This window comes from Haliaeetus albicilla, chromosome 9 (assembly GCF_947461875.1).
Source record: "Haliaeetus albicilla chromosome 9, bHalAlb1.1, whole genome shotgun sequence".
Taxonomy (NCBI): Eukaryota; Metazoa; Chordata; class Aves; order Accipitriformes; family Accipitridae; genus Haliaeetus; species Haliaeetus albicilla.
This window is the reverse complement of record NC_091491.1, coordinates 37,785,206-37,802,515: the sequence shown is the minus strand read 5'-3', so window position 1 is coordinate 37,802,515 and position 17,310 is coordinate 37,785,206. Positions and strand designations below refer to the sequence as shown.

General features: G+C 39.9%; 1 protein-coding gene across 2 annotated transcripts in view; it reads left to right on the top strand.

Moving 5' to 3' along the window:
• FNDC3B (fibronectin type III domain containing 3B) overlaps window positions 1-15,640 on the top strand; it is a 210,119-nt gene extending 194,479 nt beyond the window's left edge. For both annotated transcript variants that reach the window (XM_069792717.1, XM_069792718.1), the window contains exons 25-26: window positions 3,149-3,276; window positions 12,097-15,640. In XM_069792717.1, coding sequence (XP_069648818.1) covers window positions 3,149-3,276; window positions 12,097-12,408 — 440 coding nt within the window. In that variant the 3' untranslated portion in view covers window positions 12,409-15,640. The remainder of the gene's footprint in view (window positions 1-3,148; window positions 3,277-12,096) is intronic.
• Window positions 15,641-17,310: the final 1,670 nt, after the last annotated feature.

Here is a 17,310-nt window from a genome sequence, read left to right as displayed (position 1 = left end):
AACCTAAATTATCACCAAAAAATTCATATAAACAATGTAAATGTTATACTAACCCCTGTTGTTATACATAAACTGTTGAAATGCTTCTGCTAACAATAATGTTTACCAGGGGATTGCTCTGGATTACCGCAGCGCTTCTATAAGGGATGTAACAGCTGTAGTAGATATGTATACATACCAACTTAAGCATTAGTAAAGTTTAATGTTGTTTTTAGTAGTGTAGGTGATGTTCAGCATACAACTTCAGAGTTTATTTTTCCTTTAATGTATAAAATTAATTACAATATTTCACATATATAAAGCATTAGATTTAGAACTCGCTTAGCATGTGTTCCACTAGAAAAACAAAAGGCCTAATTAAATGAAGTTTTATAGTGAAACATCTTTTACTGAGTGTAGATTTTGGCCTAAGTAATTTTGCTTCTTCTTTCCAAGGAGAACTACTACAAAGGCAGGGGATTCACTATATTGTCTGTCCGATAAACTGAGCTGAAATCAGATGCACCTTTTTTTTCCTGTGTGCTTAAAACTCCTTTGTCACGCAGTACCACTTACTGTGAGAAACAGCAACTGTTAGTTTTTCAGAGAGGTTTCATTTGCTCTGCTATGCTTAAAATCTGGCTGTGGTGATTTTGACACCGTTTGTAATCAAAGATTTAGAGAGGGGAGAACGCTGCCAGGGTGTAATTTCCCTGGTCCCTAGGTTAGCTGCTCTGAATCACCCCCAGGAAGAACAACGCTCAAACGCAGAGAGAACATTGAGAGACTGGCTTCACTACGCTAAAATCAGCATATGCGAGAATCCCACCTTCATTACCGCCTGGATATCCCCTGGGTTTTGGCATTTGCTTCAGTGCTCTTTCTGGAAGAAGATACCTGTATGTGTTTGATGGAAGGTTCAAGGGTAAATACACTTACCCAACAGCGAATTATCCTGATTCGCTCCGTTATGCAGTTGTAAGATCTGGTACCCAGCAAAGCGAAGGGAGCTCGTGCCAGATGAAGAGGGCTGGCGTAGGTGAGTGTAGGAGGGAGGGTGTGCTCACGGCTTTAGCATCCGCGAGTTGTCGGAGTGCCTGGGCGCAGGCGCGTGTCGCTCGCGGGTGCTGAGCCCGTGTTGCCGTTGCTTCTCTTAGTTGCAGTAAGTGGGTAAAACTGGGACAGGGATGCCTGCATGCACTGTACTCCCATTTTCATTTTGTTGGATAGAAATCTGTTTTATTAAATTCAGGTCTCACCTAGGTTTTTTGTTTTGAACTCCCTGCCTGCCTATTTAGTTTCTGGTAAATATGACTCATACCCGCGACTGAATATCAAGCGGTTAAGATACCGTGCAAATACTGGGTCGTGTGTGGGCTGGAACCACAGGTACATGACAAAACACTGGCTGTAACAGAGAAAAGGGCACAAGAAAAACTGTGTAAGTGAACACTGCTGTGGGGAGGTAATGCTATAGGGAAAAGAGATCTGTTGAGTCAAAATCATGGTGTTGATTCCCTTCTGTGTTCAGAGCAATACAAAGGAGCGTATGTGATAAACTTAGTACGGGTTTTGATGTATCAGAAGCATATGTTTATTCTCCTGTAAAGTATCCTAATTACTCACTTAGTGATGCCGACCCTAAAATAGCATTATTGTTAATAGCAGTGTTTTGTAAGTGTCAGACAAAAATCTACGTGTATTGGGGTGAGGGATGGAAGGAGGAGGGAAAATAATTGAGAATGTTGCTGTCAGCCGAGATGAAGGCGTCTATTATTGGTCTCTCAACCCTGGCAGGTGTGCAGAGAGAAGCAAATGGATATTGATTACATTTGGATCTGCGTATGATTCATGTGTTCCCCTTGGGTGCTAACGAATTAGTCTGAAATTCATGTAATGTATGCGGCAGCATTTGTTTCTTTGATACACTCTCCTGTTGTCTGTTTTTGTAGGGTTGGGAATCTAGATTGCCTTTAACAAGCTCGTGTCCTTGCACGTGCACACATTAACCACTTGGTTAAGTGCTAGTGCTGTTGTTTCTCCCGGTTTCATTTTTTTTTTTTTTTTATCATGCGCTTGCTTGCTCTGCCTGATCAAGAGGTTGGTGGACCCTGGATGCTGTCACCGTTGTTTTAATGCCTTCCAGTGGCAGATGCTTAGTTGTACATATGAACATGCTGCCTCTGTTAGTACTCTGCTCAGCTCACCTGCAAGCTTGCCGTCAGGCATAGTACAGCATCTTTTGGCTTTCAGCTGGTGAGGGGTCCTCTCCCAAGGACAGCAGCATTGTAACAGCTGACAAATTTAATTTCTCTAGAGTTCTAGTGAAAGCGCTACCCTAAGCCTGGCTAGAAGTAGCAGGTCTGATCATCTGAATGTGAGGCTCAGAATTAGATACCAGTCCAAGTCTTTAAAATTATGCTTGTACTTTTGCTTCCCAGGCTGGACTTAATCTCTAATACAGAAGATAATTTAGCTTCCATTCTCACATCCCTTCCCTCATTTTTCCTGAATGAAATGTTTTCTATTATTCCGCTCTTTCAACGATGTGTAGCATGGGAGGAATATGCAGGCGTCTCCACTGGTACAGGTGTTTGCTCAGGACTTCACGAAATTACTGCTTCTATTAGTGCCAGTGTAATTCACACCTTGGCTTCTGCTTTGAAAAGATCAGTGCACAGCATTGCAATTGAATTTTAAAAGTTCAAAGTTTTCTATCACGTCCACTCCCCCTTTCTAGCAGCTCGCACAGCTGACAGATGAGGGATGCTCTAACAGCTTACTGTCCTTCTGCAGAAGTGATCTGGGTCCTACAGTAAACTTCTTAGAAGCTTGTTAATCAGCTCTAAATTTCACCCAGTTTTCTGGTGGATAGTGTTTGTTATTGTTTAATACCACAAGAATCCTGAACTGCTTAATCAGGCAAGGCTGTCCTGAAATACATGAGACTTTTGAGTGACTTAGCAGTTTTACTTCTTTCATCCAGTGGTGATGGTAATTTGATTTTTTTGGCCACATAAATACAGTACAGACTATGTGCTACTAACCCTTGTGATGTCCCGAAGTTCTCTTTTTAAAATGTTTTCGTATATATCACACTACACGTAAAATGAGTAAGATTTCAACGCAGTTTGTATATTAAATGTTAACACATTTCATTTTATTGTAGCCCCTCGAGTGACACAGTTGGGAGGAAACGCCTGTGAAATTACCTGGGAAATGGTCCCACCCATGAAGGGAGATCCTGTTGGTTATGTTCTGCAGGTACTGGTTGGAAGAGAATCTGAATACAAGCAGGTAGGAAAATGGTCTCGTTTTAATATTGCTGAATGGATGACATAATGGAAATGTTTTTGAACATTCGCTGTGCTGCTTCGTTCTATTGTATTCAATTACACCCTATGGTGATGTGTCAGGTGAACTTTGGTAAAGGCTGAGTCAAAATTAAGGGCTGTAATAGGTTGTTTTCTCCCCTGAGGGAGTATATAGAACATCATTATCTTACTGGAGCGATTTGCACTCTGTCCACAGTTAATCACTATTTCTAACTGAACTAACCTTTGAAAAGTTACAATTCTGTCCACCCGTGCTTTCTTCTGAAGTGGCTGGTGCTAACCGTTGTCTGAAGATGAGAAGATGAAGTAGGTAGATTATCTTCCTCGTTCACTAAGCCAATTCCAAGACCTTCCATCAAGGATTTCAGTCAAGGACACAACTTTTAATTGGTTTCTTCAGCCATCCCAGTCCTGTCTGAGGTTTCGATGCGTGGATGCGTAGCTGCTGTGTATCAGCTGCCCCACAGAAAACGGTGTCCGTCCTTGCACTACAGAAGCAGGGTGAATGAAGTACGGCTGATCCTTTTTTCCTTGTGTGTCTTGATTAGAGCTCACAAGTGGACATTTCCCCAGAGCACCTGAAACAGAACAGTTCATTCACAGCTAGATCTTTTATTTCATCTGTCACACCTCGTGACTGTGATTTACAGTGCACTTCATGTGTGCCCTGTCTTCTCCCTGTCCTTTCTTTCATTCTCATATGGATTCCAAATAAGTCCAAATTAAGGAATGAGATATGTTAAACCTTAAATTAAACTCCTAAAAATATGAGTAAGGTGGTATTTTCCTTGCAACTGTCTTTGCTCCTCTTCAGTCTATTTTTGACTGTGAACTCACGAATTATCAAAAATAACATAAATGCAAGAAAACTCATGTGGGTGCTAAAGATTCAGAAACCTAACTATTGTTTCTGTCAGGAAACATTTTTGGTGCTGGTATAGGTAATAAAACCTCTGTGTACTGTGTTGGCCTCATCATGTCAGTGGTAAGTGGATAAGTGGAGCCATTTTGCTGATTTACAAAATAGCTTTGATATATAACCTTCATGTACAGCTTCAGTAAGCGTAGCTTAAGCACTTAAAATGTTCTGGATGTCCTTGGGGAGAACTGAGCATGGCTTCTTGTTCCTTTAAGGTAGGCGATGGCTTAATTTTCGCAGTCAAGAGGTTGTGGTATGAAAAAACCCAGCGTTAAAGGAAGTAAAAAGTACCTTCAGGGTCTTATGTTGAAGCTCTTCATTTCTCATGAAGCATGATGCTGATGAGGGGTGTTTTGCTTGAGTTTTCACAAGTAACTCACTAGAAGAAGCTCCCGGCTGGGATGCTCAAAGCTGACACTGTGTCTTCTGTAGTTGGGCTGGCTGATAACCAGCCATGGAAAAGAGGGAGAGTTCCACTGTTTCACCTACTCGGAAATCAGTTTTGCCCATCAAAATGATTTGTCTTCATCATGAACATGGCTGTCATCTCAACACTGGGGCACATCGCTGACGTACTGTCCGTTAGCCGAGCTGCAGTAGCTGTGTGCATGCTCTTAGCTCCTGTTATGTCAATAGGAGATAAAATATATAAACGTCTTTCAGTGATTTTTCTGGCTAACGCATTTCACTTTACCTTTGCTGTGGCATGCAGGTGATCACTTGCCACTATTTAGCTGAAAAGTAATGTTAGTGATATGTTAATTACATTTGAAGCGCCAGTCCTAAATTTACTTTTAAATCTGTTTGATTCCCTGCAAGTTACATAGATCTCAGGGGGCACACTGTATTAGAAAGGGTTTGCAAATTGTTTTGAAGGGTTGCACAAATGAAGAATATTGTAGATTTTTCAGGCTGTTAAATACACCCATGAGAAAGAACAGTGTCTTAAGTGACTTGGGTTTCTATAGCAGTCGCCAGTGCATTTTGCAACATCCAGGGATAGTAAAGCTGGATAAGGAGATAAATAGCTGTGTGAAGTCATTTTTTATGTCCCACTGGCATGGAAATAAATGTAACAAATAGCTCTTTCAAGTCATTTATGGGCTGTGCAGGACTTCATATCACGTATAGGGTCTCTCATCCTCAGACGCTTTCCCCTTCACTCACCTTTCAGGACACAGTTGTTTCAGCTTAGCAATATAGAATCGTAGATCATCCTAAGTTGGAAGGGATCCATAAGGATGACGTGTTTTACACCAGCCCAAACACAGATCAGTTTCATAGAATAAAAAACCACTTTTAAAATCACCTTAAAATTGAAACTTTTCAACTAATGAACATACAAAACTGTTTCTGTGTTACAAGGCTGTAATCCTGTCAATAGTCAGATCGCTTTATTTGCATCAATTTAAAGGCAACTATTTAAGGCAACACATTAAGCGGTTTTAACTAGGAAGACATGTTACAAACCCATGGAGCCACGTCTCTGTGTCTACTCCCAGTCGATTTCCTTCAGATGAACACAGCTGTTAGACGACCAAAGCAGTTTCCTCATTCTGAATCCTTGCTTTCAGTGTTTAAATGAGTAAAAGCTTATGAGGGTAAGTTCATGTGCAGGTATATCCTGGAGCAGAACAAACCAATTAAAGGGTAAAGCATTTACTAAGCATTACCATCTGTAAAAGTGACTATGCACGGCAGAAATCAAGATGATGATGCATGTAAATCTATTTTTTGTGACGAGAATGGGAGAATGTTTGATTATATGTCTTATGTTTCTCCCTCAGGAAATTTTGCAAAGGTACCATTATTCTGACAAACTTATTAGGAAGATGACAATATGGCTTTTACGATACTGCCTTAGCGTTCATACTCTGTTATGTTTTTTAAACCGGTGTGATGGTGTTATATTGACAAGAATGTTGAGAATGTTGTAGGCTTTACATAGTAGATTTTAGTCTTTTCATCCAAATAACCGCCCAGGAAAGGGAGATCCTTTTATTGTGAAAACTGAGTTAGAACTTTTTTATGATGGTTGTGTTTGAGTTTTCAAAACATGGCTATATCCTGTGATTATTTGGGGAACAGTTGCACAGGAGCGGCACGGTGTCGAGCACAGAGTCTCCCTGGACTCGATAAGAAAGCTCACGGAAATCCTTACTCAGGTGGCACCAATGTGACACTCGATTCCTCTTTCTGGGGAAATTTTACGTTACAGATCTTGATCCAGCTCTTTGCTAGGAAGCCCTTCAGAAGGTGCAGAATGCAATGTTCTCCCATATTAATTTCATTAATAGAAGAAAAAAATCCACCTGGGCACTTCGTGCTGACTAAGCATGAAGTAGTCTGCTTCAGTTTATCCTGGCCCAGAGCCAGGCACACACTGAAATAAGTGGCCATGTTTCACTTCCCTTACTCACACAGCGTAACTCTTTAGTACACGGCACTGATTTTTCTGGAACTGCCTGTGGACCGGTATAAAGTAGGGCATTGTGACACCTGTCTAGTGTGTTTTGTATCTAAAGTGAATAAATATAGAAAAGTCACTATGAAATGGAACATTAATAGGAGAAAACAGTCTTACTGCCATCCGTTAACTCTCAAAGTTTGAGCTCCTTATTAATCTATCGCTGTGTATGCCATCCTAGAGATGAAGCTCTCGAGAGATGTAAGAACTCCTAGGAGCAGACCACCCATCTGTACTTGCACCTCGCTTATGCTGTAGAAACAAATTTGAGTTACAGAAAATAAACATCTTCATTAATTTATAAAATAAGCTAAATCACTTCAGCATTTCCTTCGCCTGCTGCAACATTAGCCACTGACGTGCTTTTGGGTAAAGCTATAGTTTCTTTCTAGATCATCACACCCGAGCTGTCTCCCTCCCCCTGTAGCCCGATGTATGCAGCCCTCCACATCCCAAAAGCCACTGCTTTTCCATCATTTGACCTAGCAGAGGTGGTATCAAAGTACTCAAAAGCTCTTTTTTTTTTTCCAGACTGGGGCTATAGCTATCCCTGCCCTCCTCTGGGAGAACACATCGTAAATATTTCTCTGCTGGGAATTGTCTGAAGAACTGGATTTGCAGGAGCTAAACAGATAACAGTTTAGCTCCCTAAAAAGTGTGTTTAAAAAAAAATATGAACTACTGCTTTTCCTGTTTCTCAAGCAATGTGTTCCTTTTTGTGTATTTGTATGCTTTATCTATTTGGATACTTCAGAAAAGCAATGGCATATGACAATTCTGTTTAGGAAATCACATTTTCCTTGTTTACGAATCAGGATGTAAATCACGGCAGATTCCAGGAATCGGTGGCCCAGGTTTGTTTTTCTGTTTCTTGCATTTTCAGCTAGCAAAGCTTACTCAGTCAGAACTTAGCTCTAAAGCGCGTTAAAATCGTCTCCAGCTTTGCACAGTTTTCCTCTGGAGTTAGGGGAGCAGGCTGGGTTGTGCAGCGCTAGCAGGAGCTGAAGCTTGGGATAACAGTCGTAACACTCGTCATTCTAAGTTTTAGTTTCCCAACTGAGCAGCTCTGGGGATCGAATCACCAAGGAGCCAGCTCTTTGTAAGAGCTGACCGCAGGAAATGAGAGCTGAGCTTTAAAGCTTCTTTGTCCTTAAATTGTTTGCCAGTGAGGCAAAATGTTCTACCTTTGCAATTTCCAAGAATTTGGAGGCAATGGTGTTTCATCAGCTTCTGCCACATCTCTTCTGGGAGAAAACTGTCCCCAAACGCTTTCCAAACGAAGAAAAGATATGGGTGGGATGCACTGGGTGTGTAAAAAATCCCCCGGCAATGCAGTGGGAAGCCTGCTCGGGTCTGCACCGAGAGGTGGGCGCCTGGAAGAACCCGGTCCGTCTTACCGAGCTCAAATTTTTACTATTGGGTTTTTTTGGTTCAGACTCTGTAGACACACAATCTCTGAAACCCATTCAGTGCACTGTTAATTTGTTTAAAGCTCCAATCAGCAAAAAAATTGGTTTTCCTTCTCTATTTTAAATAGCAAGTCAAAGGCACTTGTTCTGGTTGCATGCCAAAATACAACCTAATGTACAGTATGCATTGGCATTTATTATTAGTGCTACTTGCATTGAGTATTTTCTCTGCCTCCTGATGCCAATTTTGTGTCATGAGACAGAGCAAATAATTTCCTTTTGTTAGAGTTTTTTCAGTGCAGCCCACCTTGCGGAAGGTGATCTTAGGGACTCTTGTTTGCTTTGTTTAGGAGCCAAGGCTGTCCACACAACTCTTAAGGGTTTATGAGCATTTCAACAGTGGAGTGAGTGAAACTGATTTTGAATTTGGATAAAATAATAAACCAGTTTCTTGAAGAGAAATCTGTTAGATGACTTAGAAGAAATCAAACCTTTCAAGTGGGCGTGCTTTGTAAATAGATTTATCCTGCCTCTGATTCTTCATCTTCTTATCACCATACAGAATAGGCTTTTATTAATTATTAAATACACTGGTCATTGCTATGGAGTGCAGCAGCCAGGTTAGGTTATCCTACACTTTCCAGTGTGTTGCTTAAAGGGCAATTGTGGCTGTCATTGTTATTATTGGAAAAGATGGAGGGGGGATGGAATTCTTTAATGACATCTGTGAAATTGAGAAATACTTGCCTACAGGAATTCTCTGAGCTGTCCAGCTCAATCAGTAGGATCAAACGCCATAAAGGGCTTCAGCAGCAGTTTATTACTTGTGATGATATTTTCATTGAGGGAACCAGGCAAAAAGCTCCTGTTTTTATTATATTCTCAGGTGCCTAAATAGAAAAGCTGTTTTTAGGAAGTGAAAGTGATAAATTGGATCGCCACTTTACTTTGACTTGTTGGCCACAAAAGCATAATGTGCTCCATATGAAAAAAACTATGCTGCTTTATACAGTTATATTTGGTTTCATATTTGTTTAGCAACTTTAAAGACCTTCTCCAGAATTGTCAATTTTATTTTTTTTTCTCTATTGCATATGCGAAGTCCGTTCACAGAGCGTAACTGTGGTCACAGCCAAGCATGTATCTCTGTGCTGAGGGCATCCTGCATTGGCTTAGCCTGCTCCTACAGACACTACTGCAGGCAAACGTGAGCTGGAGCCAGTAGCATCTCCAAGGTGTTCACTGCAGCCGGTTATGGAGGATACAGAGGCTACTGCCAGAAGTGAAGGACAATTAAGCACGATAATTTTTTACCTGTTACTGAGAAAGGACATAGGTCCACTGGTGCTCAATACTCCTCAAACCACTGAAAGCAGGACAATTTCCACCACCTTCTTAGCTCTAGCACGCGAAATGTTTTGTCTTGATCGTTAGTGAATATTAATTCATGTATTCGGTGTACTTTTGACTATTTTTCAAACTTTCTTTAAAGATGCACTCTTCTCTCGCTTGACTGTCTGGCCTTTTTCTGAGAAGTGCTGTTGAGTAGCTGGCTTGAGTGAACTTGGTCATCTATATTTATTAGACTGTAATGAAGATGCAGGTCTTTGATTTAGCCAAACTTAGCCTCCAGTTACACTGGTATTCACCACCCTGACAGAAGAAAACAAGTAAAAAAACCAATTAACTGGACAGGTTTTTTCAGTACAAAGACAGGTTGTATATATCCCATCCCTAGTATCCGTTAAATGTAATTTATGAAGCTTAGATTGTAAAATTTTTATTAAATGTCATTACTTGGATTCTACTGGATTTTTATTTTGTTTTAGAAGTGGTCATATTGGATGCAAAGGTTCATTTATGGCAAAGGCATGTAGAGCTCCTATGATTATACATTTTGAAATGAAATTAATAATCACAACAGCACCAGAAAACATATGTCGCTTACAGTTCTTTTGTAAGGATAGCTGCTTTGAGTTACCATGTCTCAGAGTCTAAAGAAATGGGAGTTAGGTAAGTCCTCCAAGTAGAAGAATCCTGACTCTGGTCCTGTGGAAGAACGCGTCCTTTTTTAGTTACTCGCTGAATGTACAGTTACATGCCAAATGCATGCAACTTTTCTTTGCATGATCATTTCTGTTTGGGAGTAAACCGAAGTATTAACCGCCTACAAGATGTAGCACTGGTGGTGGAGTAGGTGGAGGACAGTTGCCCGCAGCAGGTGGGTATTAGAAATGGAGTTGCCGTTGGAAAATAGAGTGGCAGAGATGTTCTTGGGATGAGATATGCTTTGCAAACAAATGTTTCAACCATCGCGTTATTTCTGTGGACTGCTACAGCACTCGCAGTTTTGTTTTCCCTGCAATTCCTGTATTACCGTAACTTACTGACTCACTTCTCACTGGCGTTTGGAAGACAAGCCAAGATGACAAGAAAGGCAGCAGTGCATAGCTGTGGTTAATCACAGAGATTTACAGTATGAGTTTGGTTTATTCCTGTCACTTGAGCTAGAGTGAATTTCCTGTGAATGCCGAGCATACTTGAGAAAGGTAATGTCATTTTGTTTAAGCATTGCTTCTTGATTAATGCCTTGGGGCCAAGAAACACGAGCTGGTTAAAGGATTTCTACTTAGTCTGGAAACTTGGAGTCACCATCATTCAAACTATATTTGGAAAAACTGTGAGAGTTTAAAAGGAGGGGAGAAAACGAACGAAAGAAAAACCTTAATCTTTTGTCCCAGACCTTCTCAAGAAATCAGCGACTGGCTTTTTAACAGAGGGATGAGTCTCAGGGGCAAGCATGGGCAGGAAAGCTGGACTCTTCAAGTGGTGTTTAGCTGAGCACGGCTCTTCTTTTTCCTCTTGTATTTCTTACTCCGGAGTAATGCACAAGAAGTCCTCTATCGGCTCAGGTTCAATTTCCCTCTTCTTACCCTTTTCTAAGTTGAGTTCTTACCTCCGGGGGAGCAGAGATGCTCTCAACCTTCTGCTCCTGCAGCGAGGAGAAGGAAACTGGCTAAATGAGCAGGGGAAAAAGAATCTGAAGTTCAGGATGGTTTGGTTTTTTTCCAGCAGACAGAGGCACTTTGTGACACATTTTTTTATTTCATAAAATACCAGTTTCAACAATCCTCCATTATATAGATTGTTGACTGGTTATTTGTTTTCAGAGTTCGTAAATGTTTCCAGTGGTCTTTTTCCATTTAAGTCACAAAACTGTCTCTTAGATGTTCCGTTATCTCTCTTCTTTCTCGTAGTGTGACTCATGCTCTCAGAGTCATGCGGCACCTACATTTGATTAGCATAAATACATAATGGGTTTGGATTGCTAAAGAACCAGATGTAATGCAACCAAGAGGAGCTTTTTTATACCTTAATCATATTTTATTGTTTCCACAGTACTGAAAATGTAATTTCTGGCAAGATTGCTGACTCTTGAGAGAAATGTGAGGGGAAAGTACATTAAACTAATACTTGTAACCGGTTTTACAATTGCACAGTGAATGTCTTCCAATAACTCTAGTTTGCAGGTTTTCTTCCTTTTGGAGCCAAACACGGTGCTTATGTCTTAGACATGTTTTAGCCATATAGTCACATTTTTAAGAGTACAGAAATATGTTTGTAGTATTTATGACACCCACAAAAGATGAGTACGTCTTACGGTTGCTGTATTATGTGAAGTCTTGTCAGTCCTTGTGTGCGTTGACTCTGTTGAACGCTCTGCATTGAGACCTCTCATGGTTGGACATTTCTTAGATAGTATTCCACGTGCTTCCGATTTTCCAAAACCTGCATTGACCTAGTGAGTTCCTTCCCTTGAGAGCTGCAGAAGTGTTTCCTTAGGAGACTCAGACTTGACCTAACTTTCTGGCTCAAATCCTTGCGAAATCGGGCACTATTACTTCTTTAAATTGTTTGATGCTATGGAAGGAGGAGGAGGTTGTCTTGCTCTTTGTACGTGACTGTGCTTGCCGTTTTGTTTTGAAGGTGTACAAGGGAGAAGAGACCACCTTCCACATCTCAGGCCTTCAAGTCAACACAGACTATCGGTTTCGCGTCTGCGTCTGCCGCCGGTGCTTGGATACCTCACAGGAACTTAGTGGACCTTTCAGCCCATCCGTTGCCTTTATGCTTCAGCGAAATGAGATCATGCTTGCAGGAGAAATGGGAAGCATAGATGATCCTAAGATAAAGAGCATGATTCCTACTGATGAACAGTTTGCAGCCCTCATTGTTCTTGGCTTTGCAAGTTTGTCGATTATATTCGCCTGTATATTACAATACTTCTTTATGAAGTAGAGAATTCAATGGAAGTTTGAGATACCAATTTAACTAATGCTACGCATTATAATCCACACATTTATTCAGATATTCCTTTTTTTGAAATCCTTTTGTTCTACCATACATTTTATATACTTCTCTTGTTTTTACAGTTCTAGCTTGAAGAAAGATAAATCAGTGTTTTGATGCACCTTTTTGAAATTCAAAACTAGGAAGCGGTCAAACTGGAGAATCAAGCAAACCAGATACCAAAAGCAAGATTTTTTTTTTTTTTTCCTTCACAGTTTCAAAATTGTCACCAATTTGCCTTTTCAACGTTGTTTTGTTTTTTTCACTGAAGTTCGTACAGTCTCTTATTTTATCTTACTATTTAGGACATTTTAATCATGAGTCACTTTTTTGTCTCTTCTTTTTCCTTCTAAACATTAGTCACAAGTGTGTATAGTGGTAAGACTAGAATACAGTGTTAGTCAACAGTAACAGGTTTTCCTTGAACAGTATTAGCAATGTTGCCTATGAATTATTCACTACATTTGCCCCAGTTTTTTCAAGATAAAACCTAAGTTGTTATTTTAACTGTTTAGTGCATTTAAATCGGAACGATATCCTGCAGTCAAAAAACCTTTTTAATTATCTGTTATTTTTACAGTTACAACACTATAAACTGCCTGTATAAGAAATCAGATAACCAAACTGCATATAAATTATGAAGCATTATAGATTTTTTTTTACCATTCTGATTCCTAGCAGTAATTTTAAGTAAGAGGGCATTGTGCAATAGTTAGTTATTCCCATGTTCAGCTATTTAAAAGCTGCTTTAACTTGTCTGTTTGTCACTGTATATAACTACTTCTAATCTAATACTAGATATTATTCTATTATGTTCAGCCTGATTTATATGATTAGAGCTGGTGACAGCTTACTGCCTCTACTGAATTAGGTGAGATTTACACTTAAGGTAAGCAAACTTTACTGTCAGTTGATCTTTTTTTAATTATTATTATTTTTTGGAGGGGTGTCCATTTTATGGAACTTTCTTGGAGGTGTCAGAAATGACATCTGTTTCTTTGAAATACCTTAAGTGGGTGTCTACGCTATTCTTACCACAGGACTAATTGAAATAACTTGGTACACGGCAAAATTCAGACGAGAGTCCTGCAGAGGAATAGGCCCTGCTCTGATGGGAGTGCCCCCCCTCCTGCCTGCCCCTTCCCAGAAACACATTTTAATCCATCGAGATACTAGATTTTTAACTCTTGAGTCATTGGGTTATTTATATTAAGTCAACATTGTGCGAGTACCTCAGGGACGTAAATGAGCTGGAGGTGCAAATAGATTCCAAAAGGGTGCAACAGACACAGTGTATTTCCCTGCCTCTTGTTTTTGTATATTTTTGCTACTTGGTTTTGCTTTTGTCCTAGCTATTTTGTGCTCTGTCTCCATCGTCTAAGATTCAGTGTCCTGTACTAGCATAATAGTCCCTTAACCAAAGTAATGGGGAAAAAACAACATTATTTTTGTTCTAGGTTTATTTATACTATATACTGCATACAGTACTTTAAATACCAATTACAGTGCAATCTTTTATTTATTGTAAAAAAAAAAAAAATAAAAAGTGTACTTATGTACTAATCCCCCTCCCCACCCTCCCCATAGCATGTTATATTTTGTCTGTTTTATACTGTCGTACTTTAGGTCAACTTTCTACCTGGCAGCATTCCTAGTATTATTAATCTTCTTACATTTTTTTGTGTTTTTGAAGATGGGAGCATCTAGTACATTAAATGCCAAAAAAAACCCCATTATCAGTGATTCAAACGTTTACATGTATCCAAAAACATAATCATCTCTGGAAAGGAAGTGCTAAGATCAATGAATTATTCTGTGTGCCTCTCTAGATGTAGCAAATATTAGAAATGTTCTGTATTTTGTTATTGACTATAATTAGTTTAATTTAGCCTTGCAAACTAATGGCATTGAGCTAAATATATATATTTTTTTGTTTTTGCCAAAGTCATGGCTTGTCAAATTTATTTACATCTTATTTAAATTTATTTGTGATATGAAACTTTGTGACCTTGCATCTGTATTTTGTGAGCGAAGCATATACAACTGTTTTCAATGGAGGGGAAAAGAGTGTATTTTTTAAAGCGATGAAAAGACTCCTAGTTTGGAAACCCAGAAATTTGAATAGATTCCCTTTTTTATTTTTAGAATATTGTTTCAGCAGTGCTGCTATGAAATCCGAGCTTGACACCTTTTTGAAAAAAAAAAACTGCTTTAATTAAAAAAAAAGAAAAAAAACCATCTTGCTTTAGATGATTTGATCAATTTTGAAAGTTTGAAATACAGATGATACTAAAAGCAGTGAGCAGAAGTGTAGAGAAGAGCAATCGGTTACACTTGAAGCATTTCTGTCATTGCTAGTTTTTAGTGTCCCTTCTAATCACGCTAACGAGACCGCCCAGTCCAACCCTGAGGTGATCAGAGGAATTATTCTGTAGGAGTTGGGATAGGCCCTAAATAAGTTCATTTGACATTCTTTTAGTTTATATATTCTGCCATAGTGATTTGATTGTCATTCATATATTAACAAAAAAAAAAATAAAGCATGGCAGATGCTAACCCGTTCCCGTTCTGATTGCCATTACCGCTGACCCGCCGTTCGCTGATGCCTTGTCTTTGCCCGTACATCTGTACGCCCTCTGATCCAGCAGCAGCAGGCGTTGAATCCAACCCGGGGGCTCTCTGCTCTCAAAGAAATTGTCAACAGCAACAACAGCAAAAAGGTAGAATGAAACACTAAATATTGAAAACCCTTAAGGAAGGAGAGATGGTTTTTATATTGTTCTGCCTTTTTCTTTATGAACTTGAAATGTTTTCTAATCCTGTTTGTTGGCTACAGTAGCTCAGTATTCAGTGTCACGATTGAAAAGTGCCCTAACTGAATGTGTATGAACCTTATCCTTGCACAGTTCTTTAAATTGAAAAAAAAAAAAAAAAAAAAAAGTTTTTACCTCACTATGGGAACATACATTCCAAGCTTTTCAACTTCAAAAAAAAAAAAATCATAAGTTTTCTTGTATTGTAAATTTTAGACTATTTCATATGCATTGTATTAAAACTGCCATATCAATTTTAATGTATAGATTTTGCAAATACTACACTATGTATGTAAGACTTAACTGTATCTGTAGTGTATATGTAATATATTTATGCCCAATAAATGTTTTAATTCTTTCTGATACTACCAGCAGTTTTCTTAATTGAAAAGGTCAGTCTTCATGTGGCCCCTTTTCTAGCAGGTCGGTGGTGTTGCTGCAGCCCGAAGCAGGAGCGAGAGCCCTGAATTTAACTTGGGATGTTTCTGGCTTGGAATGATTTTGCGTTATTTGTGAAGCGTTCGCTGGTGCAGTTCAGCAGTTTACGGCATAATCTTTTCTTAGACCGAGCTAAATACACCGCAGATTGCCGGTCCACCCCCTGGAAAGCTGAAGTCCAGCCAGGCTGTTACCCGTGCCGTGCGTCGGCAGGCTGCCGGTCTTCCGACCTAAAGCACCGTCCCGGTGAATGCCAAATTCCTTCTCACTGGTTTGAAACTGGTGAGCTGGTTTCTGTAGGCCCCCCCCCCCCCCGTCTCCTTGTCCGTGGGAAATCGCGGTCCTCTCCCGGGGGCTGCCCGGTTTCGGACAGCATCGGCTGTGGCAGCGGGCTCGGACTGCCGCCCCGCAGTTTGCTTCCCTTGGCAGGGCTGATGTACAGTAAGCAAAAGCTTACGGAAATCATCTTAAAGTCAACTTTCTCCTGTGTTTTAATCACTTCTTTTAAATAGCTTGCATGAAAAGTTAAGGGTGGTAAAAAAAAAAAAACAACCTAGATTTGTTATGTCTTTGTAATTAAACCTTGAAATATCAGAACTTTTCACTTATTTGTTAATTATGTGCAATAAATTCAATTACTCATCATAAAGAATTGGTCTAGTATGTGTACATGTTTCTTGGCAACCACATTAATGTTTGTTTTCTAAACAGCTTTTCTTCAAATCACTGCATAAATACAACATTGTTTGCTTTTTTAATTACTGCAGTTTACAACATGAGTGGGTTTTTCCTAAGGAAAAACAATTATTTTTTTCACTTGGTTACTCAGCTTTTTTTTTTTTTTTTTAATTTAAACAGTGCTTGCCAAAACAATCTCTTTTTAACAAAATCTTTTAACTGTGTCTCTAGAATAGTAATCACTGCTTTGGTGTCTGAAGAGATGTTTTGTTTTCGATAGTCCCTGGTTTACAGTATTACCGTGAGTGTCTGCAGAGAGGATGGAGGATGGTTAAAGCCCACGGGAGTGAAGGAGGATTTAGGTATTTGCTGTTTGAGCTCTGAATGGTGTCTTGTAATGTTGTAACCTGCAGGTTTGGTGCTGGGTCCCTTGCCCACACCCAAAATAGGCAGAGGTGGGGTAAGTAGCACTAAGTTTCCAATGGATTTTGTTTTACAAAGAAATACAGAGCAAGTTGTAGCCAGGCTTGGGGAATATTGTATTTACCAACATCTCTTGCCTGCTTGTACCTGGTGGTGGAAAGGTATCTGCTTTGAAAAGTTTTGAAACAGAGCGGAGGCTCATATTTTGGGGTATCTTTGTGGCCTTACAAACCACCTGTAGGGTGGTTGGACGTGGACCGTGGCCCATCGCACAGTTTGAGCAGTCTCCAGGTCTGCCCGCAGCAGAGCGTGGTCACCCGGTTGGTGGCTGCTGTTTCTATAGCAGCAGCGATTCTCTCTCTTTTCTCAGTAATCAAAGAGCCCGGTCAAAAACGGAACGGCTGGAATTTGTTTTGCTTTTGGCTTCAGTCACCGTTGCAAGTTCGGAGCACGTTTGGTTTGGTGGAGGAGAGTTGAGCCCTTTTTAAAGGCGGGGGGG